The sequence below is a fragment of the Salmo trutta genome, chromosome 9 (genome assembly GCF_901001165.1).
Source record: "Salmo trutta chromosome 9, fSalTru1.1, whole genome shotgun sequence".
NCBI lineage: Eukaryota > Metazoa > Chordata > Actinopteri > Salmoniformes > Salmonidae > Salmo > Salmo trutta.
The window spans coordinates 11,959,849-11,977,807 of NC_042965.1; the positions used below are offsets into that span (position 1 = coordinate 11,959,849).

The 17,959-nt window shown below is 43.0% G+C and overlaps 1 protein-coding gene across 1 annotated transcript; it reads left to right on the forward strand.

Moving 5' to 3' along the window:
• Window positions 1–15,663: 15,663 nt before the first annotated feature.
• LOC115199884 (28S ribosomal protein S30, mitochondrial) lies at window positions 15,664–17,939 on the forward strand. Its single transcript, XM_029762416.1, has 4 exons — window positions 15,664–16,034; window positions 16,262–16,438; window positions 16,722–16,914; window positions 17,251–17,939. Exons 1-4 carry the CDS (start codon window positions 15,929–15,931, stop codon window positions 17,381–17,383), a joined length of 609 nt encoding a protein of 202 aa, XP_029618276.1. The 5' UTR covers window positions 15,664–15,928; the 3' UTR covers window positions 17,384–17,939.
• The last annotated feature ends 20 nt before the right edge of the window (window positions 17,940–17,959 follow it).

Sequence of the window (17,959 nt, forward strand, 5' to 3'; positions counted from 1 at the left end):
AAAAAACATTTGCTTTAATAAAAATAAAAAATAACATTCAAAATATTTTTGTTTATTTAAAAAAAAAATACATACAGGAAAACTGTACAATTGCATCAATCAACATATCAAAGATAGCAGACTGAACACAGCAGTGCAGATCACCTCAAGATAAAAACTAAATATTCAATATCAGCAAGTTAGACTAACTATTAGCACTACACAATCTGGTGGGTAATAACCTTCAATCTGGATAACGACACAAAACATATCATATGGCTAGAGAAATGTATCGACAAATATTACGAAAACAAGCAAAACCCAAACATGACGGAGAGTAAACAAGGAGAACCAATCTCCAAAAGAAAACGTGACTCCTCGATGGATACAGACGACTTAAGCTTTTCACCACCGGGAATCTGTTAAAATCGATAAATGACAAACTGCGAATACTTGAACTAGTCAGTAAAGGTATAGAAGAGTTGTAGGCGAGCCTCGAGATGAGTGACGAAAAAGATGCGACAATAGAGAAACAAACAAATAAGCTAAAAGGGACAGTCAATAAGATTTAAATGGACGTTAATGAACTTAAAAATGAGAAAATCTTTCTGAGAAAAGCCTAACGGCTCGTGTTCACTAGCAAGCGGTAAATTTCCCAGAGTGGCTCGATTGTGGGCGTGCTGGCAGCATATGGCAGCATATAGCAGCACGTTTGATTGTGCGTCAATAATTCAGCATAGCAAGTTTGTATGAAGGTCTGGTTATTAAATGGGTAAATAGCTTAATCCATTCTCCATTTCAGGAATTTATTCACAGGTAAATAGTAATATGCTTTAAAACGCTCAGGTGACAAACACACTTTGTTGCCCTGTTTCCAATCGTTCACATGGCTGGGAGAACCTATTCAAGTAGATAAATACATTTTGAAAATGTAAAAAAAACGATGTATTAAATATCACCAGCTGCCTAACTTCATATTAGCTAGGTATCTTGATGTATTTATCACTGTAAAAAAACAAACTCCAAATGCATTTGTAGGTAGCTAGCTGACAGCCATGGAGGGTGAAAGGATAGCAGCCCCAACTGTCAAAGTGAGAGAGTAGGCTATTCTGGATAGGGCAGCTACTTTGTGTAGTTCCAGTCCATAGACGTGATGACGGAGATAATAGTAACATAATATTCAGTGCAGTCTAATTTGAGTATGAGGAAGTCATATGATGTTTCTTGTGAGGTTTTTGGTCCTCAGATTCAGAGAGCTGTGAAAGCCTGTTTGCAGATGAAGAGGTCCCAATGAAGAGCAGTGGTGCACATTTTTTTTGTGCCTTAGCACAACACAGCTGATTCAAATGATCAACTCATCTTCAAGCTTCAAGTGGTATTTATGTATTCATTTGTGATGCTATCCTTGATATGATCCTGCTATTGTCACACGCTACCAGTGGCGATTTTAGCATGTAAATCTTGGTGGGGCAAACCAAAAAAAAGTGTGATGCATGCCAGCAAAGCCACTACACATAAAAACATAGCTGATATGACAGACTTGCTTAAACAAATGTGGTTTCTAATGACAATTGAGATGTACAAACTATGGCATAAAGGGACGACAAGCGAATAAGAGGCAATCCATCATTTCGATTAAGACATTAATCAGCAAGCGGCAACGGACGTAGTCAATATAACTATTTGTTCAGCACTTTTGAAATGTATAGCATGTAATGAACACGAGGGGAGACAAAGAGCTGGTTTCAAGTGCAGGGCGCAGCAGGTGTTTATTTGTAAAGGACCACAGGAGGAGGCAGGTAGCTGGATCCAGGGGCAGGCAGAAGGTCATACACAGGGGGGTCCAAAAAGGCAACAGTACAGGCAGGGAAAAGGCTAGTAATGTCGTCCGGGAGATCAGGAAATAGGTTGATAACAGGAAATCCAATAGGCTAAAGTACAGGCAGGGAATAGGCGTCGTTAGTGAGGCAGGCAAAAATGATCATGCGCGGGAAGATTAAATTACAGGAAAACCAGCGGTCCGACTAGAAGTGTGTCACAAAACAAACAATACCTCACAATGATGGGGTGCAAAGAACTGAACTAAATAGTGTGTGATAATGACATACAGCTGTGTGAACAGGTGATCAGAATTCAGGTGATTGGGATCTGGAGAGTGAGCTGTGTTCAGGGGATCTATGTCTTTGAGAGTGTGAGCTGGAAAGTGGGCTGGAAAGTGAGCTGCGTTCAGGGAATCTACGTGTTTGAGAGTGTGAGTTGGAAGTAGACGTTACAGCAACAGAATTCAGAACATTGGCCTTACAGTGTTCTCCCTGTACAACAAGTCAAAATAAATGGGGCATATGAACAGGCAATGAAAGCTCTTACAATATTCGATGATTAGATTTCTGTAAAACAGGTTATAGGCTATTTGTGCACCACCAAGTTAGAACAGTAGGCGAATTGAGAGGGGAAAATAGACCAAATGATTAGGGTGAGACACATTGAACGCCGTTTGGGTCTTTGCGTGTCAAAAAAGATAACATCATATAACACTATTTGACGCATTAAATAAGCTTTTTAATAACACAATTATATTACAGAATGTTGTGTGTGCTGAATTTGCACGTGCAAGCCATGCGCCACCACTACTATCAGTAGCACTGTCAAAGCTGTACAAAAAAAAGTTGCCAAACAAGCACACCACGGGCCACGAACAATGTGAAAATAGATAAAATGATTAGGGTGAGGCACATGGGCTACTAACACCTTACTACACAATATACACTTAGTATTACTTTCTTAGCTACAGTATACATATCTCCCTTGCATATTATATCATTTATGCAGCAGCATACAATACATTTTTGGACTCACCTTGTGAAGGTGGTGCAGCGGTCCTTTGCTGGCACATTTTGTCATCAAAGTCTGGCATTCTCTGGATTTATGGTGGGAACTCTGAAAAAAACACAGCCACTCCATTGAATAGCAGGCTAACGTTAGTGGTTTCTTTGCAACGCTTGCAGTTAGCCACTGATCCCTTCCAAACGACTCATTGTTGAATTTGCGACTTCCAACTTGTTGTGTAATCTTTATGTACAATGGCCGATGAGCATCGATACATTTTATCTATAATTTCTCTCCATTATTTCTCTTCATATGACAAGGATTAAAAAGGATGTGCCAGTAGATTGTCGTCTTCATGACAACTGATGATGACTGCTAGCTAAGACTTTGAAAGTAAGATGTTGACATGATCAGTTCAATCAAAGCTACTGTAGATATAACGTGATTTGATGTCATTCTGTGGCCAATGACCTTGAGCCTTCTTGGATGGGCACTTCTAATATAACTCTATGGCAGAACCCAAGGGGAAATTTTTTTCGAGCTCTAACCTTAGAATTGGGGATGACGTACTGTCCCATGAGTGACAGAAAACTGAGTCAATCATGACAGAAAACTGAGCCAATCATTCACAATGCTCTGTATTTTCTGCTGGCTAGCCCCACCACCACAGAAAGCACTGAGCTATGCTGAAACACCTGCATTTTGGAGCTGCCTTAATCAAGAAAACAAAAAAGAGACCATGTTTGTATGCGGCTAAATTAACTCAGTTAAAATATATATATATTCTATTTTTTTTACCTAAAAGTGTGGTGCTCAAAACAGGTGGGGCTCCCCACCTGCCCTGAATGACGGGTCGCCACTGCATGCTACACATGCACGTGTGTGCACATGCATCTATCTATCCAATGTTATCATGATTTGTTATAAGGGATATTATACTTTAGTAATCCACAATGACCTGGTGATGTAAAAGTCTAATAATGACATTATCTTCCATATTCCTACATATACCTTTTAACTGGAGATTCCTTCAAAAAGATTGCCTACAGTTACCGTGTAGGGCACTGCCAGGTTGGGTAACCAGGGCCATCTCGGACTGCCTCCTGGGGGAATTCAGGCGTGTGAAGGGTACCTGTGTCCTGCATAACTTCATGAGGATGGACACGAGGACCAGGAGGGGATCTGCAGCTCGCCGCCGTGTGCCAGAGAAGTCTGCTGCTCTGCAGGATGTTTCAAGGATGGAGTCCAACAACGCAGCAAGAGAGGCAATCAGTGTGCGGGAGATCTTCACCTCCTACTTCTTTGAAGAGGGTGCTGTTCCCTGGCAACACTATAGACTACACTATGCACAAACAAAGGCTCTGCCATTTACTTAGCTATGTCAACTGCAGTTATTCAATTCCCAGTTTCTTTCCCTTTGATTTCTACTTCTCAGGTGAGGGTGCTGGTTAGGTAATAGTGTGATGTCTGTACAAAAACAAAACAGGCTATTTTAAGTCACTGTTGGGGTTTGTTTCCTTGTTCCTTGTCAATAATTGGCTCATTGGTGAAATTAGCATTTTGACAATATCTTTAATTAAATCCTTCAAAAATCTTTATTAATGTAATTGCAGACAGAAGTTGACAACAGGAACATAACGCATGTTTCCGAGTAAGTTCTGCAAAATTTAAAAGGTCCCAAGTTATTTTATACACCCGAAGTCCAGCCCTTGTGATGTCACTGTATACGTCATTACCTTCTACTCTTCAGACCAAGCCCATGCATACACAGCTATATAAACTTGCAAGAGAGATACAATAGTTCCAGTGTTTTCTAAGGCCTAGGCAATCAATGTCCACTCCCCAAAGTTGATTTATAGTGGAATGTCTGACTAGTCTCTTATCTCCTACACTCCCCTGCAGAGTTCTGTCTCAGTCACACATTTCTCAGAGGGGTCTCTTTATAATACTAAACCTCTATAATGAATATATATTGTTAATCTGTAGTCTAGGACCCTATAAATGTGAGGTTTTATAACCCATCTCCTTCTATTAATACAACATAAGCATAATCAATTAGTATAATACATCAAACATTTGGTACAGCCCCTATCATGACCCCTAGGTGAACCCCTTTCATTTCCCCCTTTAAGACTAATTAGTCTCACAGCTTCAATAATAATATTCTCCTCTGAAATCAAATAGATTAGGCAAATCCCCCGGATCCATTTGATCCCAGGGATGGCCTTCTAGAGGGAGAAACAACTCCTGAGGTTCCTGGAATGCTAATGGGGGTGGGTGAGTCTGGTTATACTCCCATACCTCTTGAGTCCTGAAAAGAACCACACGAATTGAATAAACAATGGGATTAAGAGAAACCAGAAATGCACCAGTATCACCATCAGCAAGATTTTGCCACGGGCGTCGTAGGGATTGGACCAAAACGCAGTGGGAATATGTATACTCATCTTCTTTTTTTATTGAAGAAGGAAAACAAAAATAAACACGTATACAAAAACGAACGAAACAGTCCTGTAAGGCTACACAAATAACAACTACCCACAAATCCCATAGAAAAACACCCCTACCAAATAGGACCTTCAATTAGAGGCAACGAGGAACAGCTGCCTCCAATTGAAGGTCAAAACAATAAACTACACATAGAAAAACTAGAAAATAGAACATAGAAATACAAAACATAGAACACAACCCCAAAACCCCGACAACACAAAACAAACACACCCCTGCCACGTCCTGACCAAACTACAATAACAAATAACCTCTTTTACTGGTCAGGACGTGACAGTACCCCCCCCCCCCCAAAGGTGCAGACCCCGAAAGCACCTCACACAAAAATAAACACAAAAAAATAAACCCCAAAACAAAAAATAAACCTAACTAAAGGGAGGGAAGGGAGGGTGGCCACCGTCACCGACGGTTCTTGTGCTACACCCCCCCTCCCCAACCTCCTACTACGGAGGTGGCTCAGGCTCCGGCCTTACTCCCCAACCTAACCTGTCCACCCCCGCTAAATGCTTATTATATTTTACCCCTCCCAAAGTCTCTGGGCTATGGTGCATCGCTGAATACCTCGGGCTGATGCGCGTCGCTGGAGACCTCGGGCTGATGCGCGTCGCTGGAGACCTCGGGCTGATGCGCGACTCTGGGAGCTCCGGACTGGAGGGCGACTCTGGGAGCTCCGGACTGGAGGGCGACTCTGGGAGCTCCGGACTGGAGGGCGACTCTGGGAGCTTCGGACTGGAGGGCGACTCTGGCAGTGCCGGTTCCAGACTGGAGGGCGACTCTGGCAGTGCCGGTTCCAGACTGGAGGGCGACTCTGGCAGTGCCGGTTCCAGACTGGAGGGCGACTCTGGCTGCGCCGGTTCCGGACTGGAGGGCGACTCTGGCTGCGCCGGTTCCGGACTGGAGGGCGACTCTGGCTGCGCCGGTTCCGGACTGGAGGGCGACTCTGTCGCTTCCGGACTGTGGGCCGTCTCTGTCGGTTCCGGACTGTGGGCCGTCTCTGTCGGCTCCGGACTGTGGGCCGTCTCTGCCGGCTCCGGACTGTGGGCCGTCTCTGCCGGCTCCGGACTGTGGGCCGTCTCTGCCGGCTCCGGACTGTGGGCCGTCTCTGCAGGCTCCGAACTGTGTGCCGTCTCTAGACGGGGAACTGTCGCCGGACACTCTGGACGGGGCACTGTTGCCGGACACTCTGGACGGGGCACTGTCGCCGGACACTCTGGACGGGGCACTGTCGCCGGACACTCTGGACGGGGCACTGTTGCCGGACACTCTGGACAGGGCACTGTCGTCGGAAGCTCTGGACGGGGACTGCGCACTGAAGGCCTGATGCGTGGGGCTGGCTTAGGAGGTGCCAGACTAGGGCTAGTGCGAGGAGCAGGAGCAGGACGAGCTGGACTGGGCTGACGCACTGGAGGCCTGGTGCGTGGGGCTGGTACTGGAGGTACCAGACTGGAGACACGCACCCCAAGGCTAGTGCGAGGAGTGGGAACAGGACGTACTAGACTGGGCTGACGCACTGGAGGTCTGGTGCGTGGTTCTGGCTTTGGAGGCGCCAGACTAGAGACACGCACCTCAGGGCTAGTGCGAGGAGCAGGAACTGGATACACCGGGCCATGAGTAGGCACTGGAGGTCTGGAGCGCACCTCCTGCACAACCCGTCCTGGCTGGATGGTAATAGTAGCCCTGCATGAGCGGAGTGCTGGCACAGGGCAAACTGGGCTGTGCAGAGGCCTGATGGCTGCCGTGCGTAGAGCAGGCGTAGGGTAGTCTGGGCCTAGGAGGCGCACTGGTGGCCAGATGTGCTGCGCAGGCATCCTCCTTCCAGGCTGGATGCCCACTCTAGCACGGCACTTGCGAGGGGCTGGGATCGCTCGCACCGGACTGTGCGTGCGCATGGGCGAGATCTTGCACACTTCCGCATACACCGGCGCTCTCCACTCCACACGCTCCCCATTATAAGCACGGGGAGTTGGCTTAGGGCTCACCCTTGGCCCAGCCAAACTACCCATGTGCCCCCCCCATAAAAAATCTTGGGGGTGCCTCTCAGGCTTCCTTGCCAGCCGTGTTCCCGCATAGCGTCCCCAGTCCTCTTCAGCCTTCCTCCATGGTCCTTCTCCCGCTAGTATCTGCTCCCAAGTCCAAAACTCCTTATAGCTCTGCTGCTGCTCCTTCCTCCGCTGCTTGGTCCGTTAGTGGTGGGTAGTTCTGTCACGGGCGTCGTAGGGATTGGACCAAAACGCAGCGGGAATATGTATACTCATCTTTTTTTATTGAAGAAGGAAAACAAAAATAAACATGTATACAAAAACAATGACGAAACAGTCCTGTAAGGCTACTAGGCTATACAAAGAACAACTACCCACAAATCCCATAGAAAAACACCCCTACTAAATAGGACCTTCAATTAGAGGCAACGAGGAACAGCTGCCTCCAATTGAAGGTCAAAACAATAAACTAGACATAGAAATAGAAAAACTAGAAAATAGAACATAGAAATACAAAACATAGAACACAACCCAAAAACCCCAACAACACAAAACAAACACACCCCTGCCACGTCCTGACCAAACTACAATAACAAATAACCTCTTTTACTGGTCAGGACGTGACAGATTTGTATCAGCTTTTCTTATAACCCCTCCCCTTCTATTAATACAACATAAGCATAATCAATTATTATAATACATCAAACATTTGGTACAGCCCCTATCATGACCCCTAGGTGAACCCCTTTCAGGGGTAGGCAAGAGAGCCAACCATGGAGAATGTAAGACCCTTAATTATTTCTATAACTACTCTATATTGTTTGTCTTTATCTGTCTGTGCATGTTTTTCAGCATAAAGTACTCTGCAGCCACTTAGTGTAGACACCAGGTGAGGCCAAACACATAGATTCCTGTTGAACAATGTCTCTTTAACTACCTTTTTTTCTCAATAAGTGTCACGTCCTGACCAGTATAAGGGGTTATTTGTTATTGTAGTTTGGTCAGGACGTGGCAGGGGTGTGTTTGTTTAGAGTGTTTCGGGGTTTGTTGGGCTATGTTCTGTTTTAAGAGGGGTGTTTGTTTGGAGTGTTTCGGGGTTTGTTGGGTTATGTTCTTGTTAATCTATTCCTATGTTAGTTCTAGTATGTCTATTTCTATGTGGTGTTTGTTGGGTTGACCTTCAATTGGAAGCAGCTGCTCCTAGTTACCGATGTGAGTAAGACCTTTAAACAGGTCAACATTCACAAAGCTGCAGGGCCAGATGGACTACCAGGACATTTACTCCAAGCATGCGCTGACCAACTGGCAAGTGTCTTCACTGACATTTTCAACCTATCCCTGACCGAGTCTGTAATGCCAACATGTTTCAAGCAGACCACCATTGTCCCTGTGCCCAAGAACACCAAGGTAACCTGCCTAAATGACCACCGACCCAAAGCATTCACGTCTGTAGCCATGAAGTGCTTTGAAAGGCTTGTCATGGCTCACATCAACACCATTATCCCAGAAACCCTAGACCCACTCCAATTTGCATACCGCCCCAACAGATCCACAGATGATGCAATCTCTATTGCACTCCACACTGCCCTTTCCCACCTGGACAAAAGGAACACCTACGTGAGAATGCTATTAATTGACTACAGCTCAGCATTCAACACCATAGGGCCCTCAAAGCAAGAAGTTCTACTGCACCATCGAGAGCATCCTGACTGGTTGCATCACCGCCTGGTATGGCAACTGCTCGGCCTCCGACCGCAAGGCACTACAGAGGGTAGTGCATACGGGCCAGTACATCACTGGGGCCAGGCTTCCTGCCATCCATGACCTCTATACCAGGCGGTGTCAGAGGAAGGTCCAAAAAATTGCCAAAAACTCCAGCCACCCAAGTCATAGACTGTTCTCTCTGCTACCGCATGGCAAGCAGTACCGGAGCGCCAAGTCTAGGTCCAAAAGGCTTCTTAACAGCTTCTACCCCCAAGCTATAAGACTCCTGAAAATCTAATCAAATGGCTAACCGGACTATTTGCATTGTCCCAACCCCACCCCCCATTTTTACACTGCTACTACTCTCTGTTTATTATCCATGCATAGTCACTTTACCTCAACCTACATGTACATATTACCTCAATTACCTCAACTAACCCGTGCCCCTGCACATTGACTCTGTACCAGTGCCCCCTGTATATAGCCTCGCTACTGTTATTTTATTGTTGCTTCTTAATTATTTGTTATTTGACTATTTTTCTTATTTTTTACTTCAGTTTATTTTAGTAAATACTTTCTTAACACTTTTTTCCATAAAACTGCATTGTTGGTTAAAGTCTTGTAAGTAAGCATTTCATTGTAAGGTCTACACCTGTTGTATTCGGCGCATGTGACAAATACAATTTGATTTGATATATTTGATTTGACATACATACATACTAGCTTTATGAGAGAAAATCTGGTACTTACTGTTATCTAAGAGAAAGAAGTAAAAGTTCCTGAGGGTGTAGTGAGGGAGTTCCTCCTAGAACGCTTCAGATCCCACACGAAGCTATCGACAAAATACAACTCAAACGAGTACACCGTTTCGGACAGAGATCTGAGCGCCCAATCGTTGCCAAATTTGCTTTCTTTGAAGATGAAATAATGGTTAAAAGCTTTGGTAAAAGAGTCGCTGGCATGACAATAGGCATGAATGATTGGTTCCCGAAGGAATTTGCAGAACGGCGCAATGTTCTGTACCCAATTTTCAAGGAGAATAGATTAAAAGGGAAGCGTGTAGCTCTCGTAGTCGATAAACTGTATATTGATAACCAAATGTTCTGAGACACAAAGACTTCTCCATGGCTAGTTTAAATATTACAAAGTTCCCATAGAGGAGTAGAATAATGAAACACCCAATATTGTAATAAAAAAAATATTTAGAAAAGCAATAAAATACAACAATTGTTAAAGAAAAAAACTTAAACTACACTATACCATTCCAGTTAGGGAATGTTGTTAAATAATTAGTATTAGACTTTCCATTATAGTATTTGATAATTTGATAAGACAGCATTAGAAGAAAGGATAATTAGCAAAATAATAATTATTCAAATATAAGGAACTGGAACACAAAATTACTCAATCAACATGATAGAGATAAAACACAGCAAACAGAGGACATAGAAGTCACAGTATGTGGTTATGTGCAGATGTATTGGGATGGAAGGTGGGGTGTGTGTTTGGAAAAGTGTGGAGTTAAGTGAGTGAAGAAGGCTAATGGTTGCAAATCCCAGAGCCCATGTGTGTCTGTGAGCAGGGGTTGTGAGAGAGAGTTTTCAATGTTGTGCAGATATGGGATATACTGTACATTTTAAAATAAATTATAAATATAGTTTATTTATTGTCCTATCATGATGGAATGGCCTATACCCTAGACACGCACCTGAGCGACCCATACACTAAGGAGAAGTCCTTATCTGTTTTATGGGCCTACTGTAAGTAGCCTATACGCAGCAAAAACAGAAAGATGAATGCGGTCAGAGACTTACTAAAGCAGCAAGTTTGGTCCTACAAAGCCAAAGCCCCCTGATAGGAGAATATTATATACAAGGAAAATCTCAAAGCTGCTAATGAGAACCTTGATGACCTTGTACCTAGCCGGTGGGGATTCCGGTGGGGTACCCCCCCACCCAGGTAGTGGTAGTGCTGACAACACTGGCTGCAGTAACCCATGGGGAGGGGGTCACACTCGGACATTCATAGAGGGGGCATATTATTGTGGCTCTGGAGGCACAAAATAATCAAAGGTCTGACTGCACAGAGACGCTTGGGAAAATGGTCACAACGGGGGACCAGCGTGTGTGTATTTCAAGGGAAGGGGGTGTATCTGATCTCCATTACCTAGGACTTGACAATGGTTAATCAAATCTCCCCATTTTTGCCTGTTTTTGCTCAAATTTGCATGCGTTCTCAAACAGCTGCAACTGTATATGCATTCGGAAATCAAGTCCTTTCTTGAGTTGGGCTCTGGGATAGAACAACTGTTGAGCATTTGAGTTTATGGTTGTTTGTGTGTGTGTATACCCACAATTGTTGCTAGGTAACAATCTTTTGTTACAGTCTACATTATCAGGAACATTATTTGTTCATTCTGGAAATTAAGATAAGCAGGATTTTTTATATATATATACACAGTACCAGTCAAAAGTTTGGACACACCTACTCATTCAAGGGTTTCTCTTTATTTTTTACTATTTTCTACCTTGTAGAATAATAGTGAAAACATCAAAATTATGAAATAACACATATGGAATAATGTGGTAACCAAAAAAGTGTTAAACAAATAAAAATATATTTTATATTTGAAATTCTTCAAAGTAGCCACCCTTTGCCTTGATGACAGCTTTGCACACTCTTGGCATTCTCTCAACCAGCTTCATGAGGAATGCTTTTCGAACAGTCTTGAAGGAGTTCCCACATATGTTGAGCACTTGTAGGGTGGTTTTCCTTCACTCTGCAGTCCAACTCATCCCAAACCATCTCAATTTGGTTGCTGGTTAAGTGTGCCTTGGATTCTAAATAAATCACAGACAATGTCACCAGCAAAGCACCCCCACACCATCACACCTCCTCCTCCATGCATCCTGGTGGGAACCACACATGCGGAGATCATCTGTTTACCTACTCTGCGTCTCACAAAGACACGGCAGATGGAACAAAAAATCTAACATTTGGAATCATTAGGCCAAAGGACAGATTTCCACCGGTCTAATGTCTATTGCTCATGTTTGTTATTGGTGTACTTTAGTAGTGGTTTCTTTGCAGCAATTTGACCGAGGATGCCTGATTCATGCAGTCTCCTCTGAACAGTTGATGCTGAGATGGGTCTGTTACTTGAAATCTGGGAAGCATTTATTTGGGCCGCAATCTGAAGTGCAGTTAACTCTAATGAACTTATCCTCTGCAGCAGAGGTAACTCTGGGTCTTCCTTTCCTGTGGTGGTCCTCATGAGAGCCAGTTCCATCATAGCGCTTGATGGTTTTCGTGACTGCACTTGAAGAAACTTTCAAAGTTCTTGAAATTTTCCGGATTGACTGACCTTCATGTCTTAAAGTAATGATGGGCTGTCATTTCTCTTTGCTAATTTGAGCTGTTCTTGCCATAATATATGGACTTGGTATTTGACCAAATAGGGCTATGTTCTAGATACCAACCATACCTTGTAACAACACAACTGATTGGCTCAAACACATTGAGAAGGAAAGAAATTCCACAAATCTTTTAACAAGGCACACCTGTTAATTAAAATGCATTCCAAGTGACTACCTCATGAAGCTGGTTGAGAGAATGCCAAGAGTGTGCAAAGATGTCATCAAGGCAAAGGGTGGCTACATTGAAGAATCTCAAATATAAAAATAAATGTTGATTTGTTTAACACTTTTTGGTTACTACATGATTCCATGTGTTATTTCATAGTTTTAATGTCTTCACTATTATTCTACAACGTAGAAATTAGTAAAAATAAAGAGGAACCCTTGAATGAGTTTGCTATTTGATTTGAGTTTGCTATTCACAAGAAGCATTGCCTGATGTGAACCATGCCTCGAACATTATGCCTTGCATAATGCTGGAAAGGGTCACAAAAGTATCTATAAAATTCAGTCCACAGTAAGACAAATTGTCTATAAATGGAGAAATTTCAGCACTGTTGCTACTCTCCCTAGGAGTGGCCGTCCTGCAAAGATGACTGCAAGAGCACAGTGCAGAATGCTCAATGAAATTAAGAAGAATCCTGTAGAATCAACTGTAGGACCTTAAACAGACAGGTGTGTGCCTTTCCAAATCATGTTCAATCAATTGAATTTACCACAGGTGGACTCCAATAAAGTTGTAGAAACATCTCAAGGATGATCAACGGAAACAGGATGCACCTGTGCTCAATTTAGAGTCTCATAGCAAAGGGTCTGAATACTTATGTAAATACATTTTCAAAGATTTCAAAAACCTGTTTTTGCTTTGTCATTAAGAGACTGCTTTTCAATTGGCATCTCTCCCCATTTTCAGTCACAGGTGGGGACTGGATTAGGTGTGAGCAGTGCAGGAGGTGGGCTCATTACTTGTGCTCCAATTTTCCTGGGGATAGCTTCATTTGTGTCCTATGTACAAATTAGAATTGTGTAATAGCAGAGCATAAGAGTTGCCAAATCAATGTCACACTGAGTTAATTAGTTTATTCTTAATAAATGTTATTTCTGATGTTATTTAATGTTATTAGTTATATTCTATTCCAATATTATAGTCCAATTAATATTTTTTTATGGGAATAAAAAACAACTATTGAAAACCTTTTGCTCCTGAATGTCATCTTATTGACTGCTGGGATGTAAAATCTTGCATTATTCAAATAATATTTATTTAGTGTAATTGTACATAATGTATTGTTTGGAAAAGGAACAACAAAGAAAATTAATGTGCAGGCGAGTTAAAAAGAGGGACTTTACATCAAATCTCCTCATAGTGCAGATATTAATGGTGACATTTATTTCCCTTTATAGTTTATTTGCCTATGCATGACCTTCACCCACATACCATTTTTTTTGCCAAACGTTGCTTTTTTTTGTCTCAGCAATTAGACATTGTTCCTAGGGGGGATAGTTACCCCTACTACCCTACTGTCTGTCCATGTTGAGACGCTGTAGCCAGTAATCCTAAAAATAGTCCGAATTAATCTAAAACAACTCAAGAAATCTGTCAATGTTGACGTTTTTGCCGAGATCTTAGGCGCGCAATTGTACATATAACTAAGATGTTTGGTGCATTATTTCTCTATGTGCACAGTGTTGCCAACTCATTTTCAGGGTATGTTGCTGGAGGCAGGTTGATTTGTTGCTAAAAGTTGCTAAATGCGTCGTAATGTCATTGCGTGGTAACGTAAATCTGCGTCATTACGTTGAATCCACAATAACGTGACTCAAATTGACTGTCCATCTCGGCAAAAAAATATGATTTAATTTGTTCAGGTACAGACTCCCACTCTTTTCTGTACAATTTTGATTGAGACATGTTGATTGATGTTGTAAGTTCTGTTCAAGATCAAACATTCGTGACCAACTATATTCATTGAGTTTGGCTCGTCGAACCCGTACTACTGCTGCTGCAGTCAGCCAACAATGATTTGCAATTTGTTGAAATTGCTGCTGACGTCACTCACAATGCACTTTTGCAGCCAGGCACGTGTGTTGTGACTGAGTGTGTGACAGAGAAACTCGGTTTTGTGTCATTTAGAGGGAAAATGCGTGCATTTTAGCGTTTGAGTTACTTTTCAAAAATTGCTAAAAGTTCCAAATACATTTTTAAAAGTAGCTAAATGTGTTGCTAGGTGCTGTATGAAAAAAGGTTTCCAGGGTAGTCTGAAAAGTTGCTAAATATAGCAACAAAATTGCTAAATTGGCATCACTGCATGTGCATGAAAACGAATCGTCTTTCGTTGAATGACAACAAAGACTCCCTACACTTGACCAATCACGGACGAAGGGGTGTAGACTTCGGCTCACGAACTGGCGTTGAGAAAAATGTGTGCCGAACAGCCTAAAAAACTCGTACCGAAGTCCAAAATGTCGTGCTAATATACGCACGAACTTTTCCGAACGGTTTCGGCTGGGAAGCATGAGGACTCCAAGAAGGCATGGCATTGCAAACACTGCAGTGGCAGTGCAGCACTGTCAACTGGAAAACGTCCATGAATCATTCTGACAATGCCAACCACTTGGTGAGTAGGCACTACTGTGCCTCCTGGAGGACACATTTGCCCAGGATCATTGCGCTCTCCGTCATTAAACAAATGCTGACGACTAAGATGAAAACAATTAGGTTTATTCTCAGAATAACTACATCAGTTCGGTATGCAGGGCGTGAATGGCAACATTGTGCCTGCGAATTCATAGCTATAAATTAGTGCACGCTGTGCAAATTCAGTTTGGAGAGTCGCAGTCTAACCTGATGTGAAGTATTCAAGCATCGAAACGTTGTTTCAAAACAGTTCGATTTTCAGTATCGTGCGTTACATGCTTGGTGTAAAATGTTATAAACATAACATTTTATATTAGAATAACCAATCCATTTACAAAATACAGATTCCAGTGGCACAGACATTATTTTAACTCGAATAGTATTTCACCCTCCACGTTGAGGCGACTTTCCGCGTTTGAGGATGATGGACGAGACGTACAGAAGAAGAACTTGCTGTCATCAGCAACAAACGTGGCGGCGCCCGCAAGGTTGACTTTACGGTCATTAATTCATTAAAAAAATGACTTGTGTTTAGAAGCGACCATATCGTTAATACGAAGACCGCATTTCAATAGCCTGTATGGATCTGTGCAAAACTACTTCAGTAAGTGTATCATTTTATTTTGAAGGATTATTTCTCGCTGACGAATGATAAGGTCCACAATGTTTCGAAATCTGCGTCTCAAGCGATCGGTATTGACGTTTCTAAACGTTAAAATACAACGTCGGGATTGTAGTTCACATGAGGCAGTTGTGGGCGAAGTTAATGGCTGGAACTGTAGGGAGAAGGCAGAATGCCGCCTAGAGTTTTCGAGGGCTAGCTATTATATGTCGAATATTGACGTCAAACTGGGTTTTGCCTAACTGTTTTTTGGGCCATGGAATTAGACCTACATTTGAGTGCGAGTAGTTTCCACAAATTAAAGTTTGCCCCAGACCTGCTTCCCATTTTCGGGAGACAGTATGAGAACAACATCTTAACAGGTAATAATGGAGTTGAATCTGGATGTTAAATGAGTGTCACAAGGTTTTGGTTGTTAATCTAGTAATATTGATCAATATGTTTCCGCTTTAGCCATTTACTTTGTTATTCTCATAGGGGGTGCATCAACCAACCACACATTGTTTCCACTAGTGGTGGTGGTAGTATCAAAGTATTTTGTGTATGTTTCTATTTCAACATGGTTCTTATTCTCTCTTTGCTTTCCCAGGAGCCAAGTTTCCTGACCCAGGCTGTTATGGCCACACCCAGTTCCACCTGGTCTCTGATGGGTATCGCAGGGACAAAATGGCCAAACTGAATCTGACTGACCAGATCGAGGTCTACCTGAGAGCTAATGGCATTGCCCGTATATTCGCATGGACAGGAGCACAAGCCATGTATCAAGGTGTGTAGAGTCATTACTTGAATATCAGGTGTTATTCTCCTTACCACCCTAAGCATCAGTAACTTATAATTCATTTTACCATTCAACTGTTTTCTGACTGCTCTTGAATACATTTATTCTTGATACATTTTAGTTGTGAATACCACCATTTGTTGTTAAAGGACATTTTGTAAACTTGAACAAAACATCATCAGGTTTCTGGAGCCATGAGGATGTGGCCAGGTCCTTTGTGTCCCAGGCTGTGATCACTATTGGCCAGTACTTCTCTTTCTTCTGTTACCAGCTCAACTCCCTGGCCCTGTCCATGAGACGGATGCTGTGAACCCCAGGAAGAACTTGTGCTGGGGGACAGACAGTGTTCATCTGTATGAAATGAAGCATGGTGGTGTTGTTGGGCTGGATGACAGGGTCCTCAAGCTCCTGGTCTGGTTCCTACTGGGCAGGTCAGGTGGACATGGAGAGATGGTGTATGCAGGGTAAAATAAGTGTTTTTGTTGAACTGTTTCCATCTGGATTCAACAGTGGCAAATGTCAATTCATGTACACTGAACATGGGCAGTGTTTATGTACTGTGTGTGTATATATATATATCACATCTCTGGTATGATCTGGCAGAATGTATTCATGTGCAAAGTAAAAAACAGTTGCATACAGGGTTGATTGGTGTCCACATCACTAATACTTATTTGTATTGCTTTTAAATCTTTTTAATGAATTTTTATCTTATTAACACTTTGTTCTAGCTAGCTATTTGTGTAGGTAGCTGTCAACATAGTTGTAAAGTGGCCACAACAATGCCTCTTCCCCCTCAGGAGGCTGAAAAGATTTGGCATGGGCCCTCAGATCCTCAAAAAGTTCTACAGCGGCACCATTGTGAGCATCTTGACTGGCTGCATCACCGCTTGGTATGGCAACTGCTTGGCATCTGACCACAAGGCTCTGTGAAGGGTAGTGCGTGCCTACGGCCCAGTACATCACGGGTTGAGCTCCCTGCCATCCAGGACCTCTATACCAGGCTGTGTCAGAGGAAGGCCCTAAAAATTGTCAGACTTCAGCCACCCAAGTCAAAGACTGTTTCAGTGGGGAAAGATTGGCGAGTACCCCGCTTCGGTGATTATTGTTGAAAACCCTGCTTCCGGTGTTCTGCTGTTTGCCACTAGGTGTCGCTTAGTCAATGTGGACAAACGGCACAACCACAGATGGAACAAGGAGCCAGATGTTTCACCGGATGTATAAATCTGAAGCATCCGGTTGGAATTTTGACCCCTCACCAAATATGGTGAGGAGAGGAAGCCCAGTGGGAGAGTATGGAGCGAGATGGAACTGGGCTGACATTCTGCAGATTTTTCTCATAGAAGAAGAAGAAAAGCTCGATCTCAATTAGTTATCTCTTCCCAAAACTAGAATCTGTTACAGAGTGCAATAAGTTTTGTAGGTGTGACCCTTTGCCAAAGTTCCCTAGCGGAAATATGCAAATAAATGCTTGAACGCGACAATAGGATCTCAGTAGCTTGTCCTTGG

Bases quoted from the DNA above. Each gene is read 5' to 3' on its own strand.
- LOC115199884 (XM_029762416.1), top strand. From the start codon at position 15,929: ATGGAATTAGACCTACATTTGAGTGCGAGTAGTTTCCACAAATTAAAG. The intron at 16,035-16,261 runs GTAATAATGGAG...TTGCTTTCCCAG, and splicing joins TGAGAACAACATCTTAACAG to GAGCCAAGTTTCCTGACCCA. The intron at 16,915-17,250 runs GTAAAATAAGTG...CTTCCCCCTCAG, and splicing joins GGAGAGATGGTGTATGCAGG to GAGGCTGAAAAGATTTGGCA.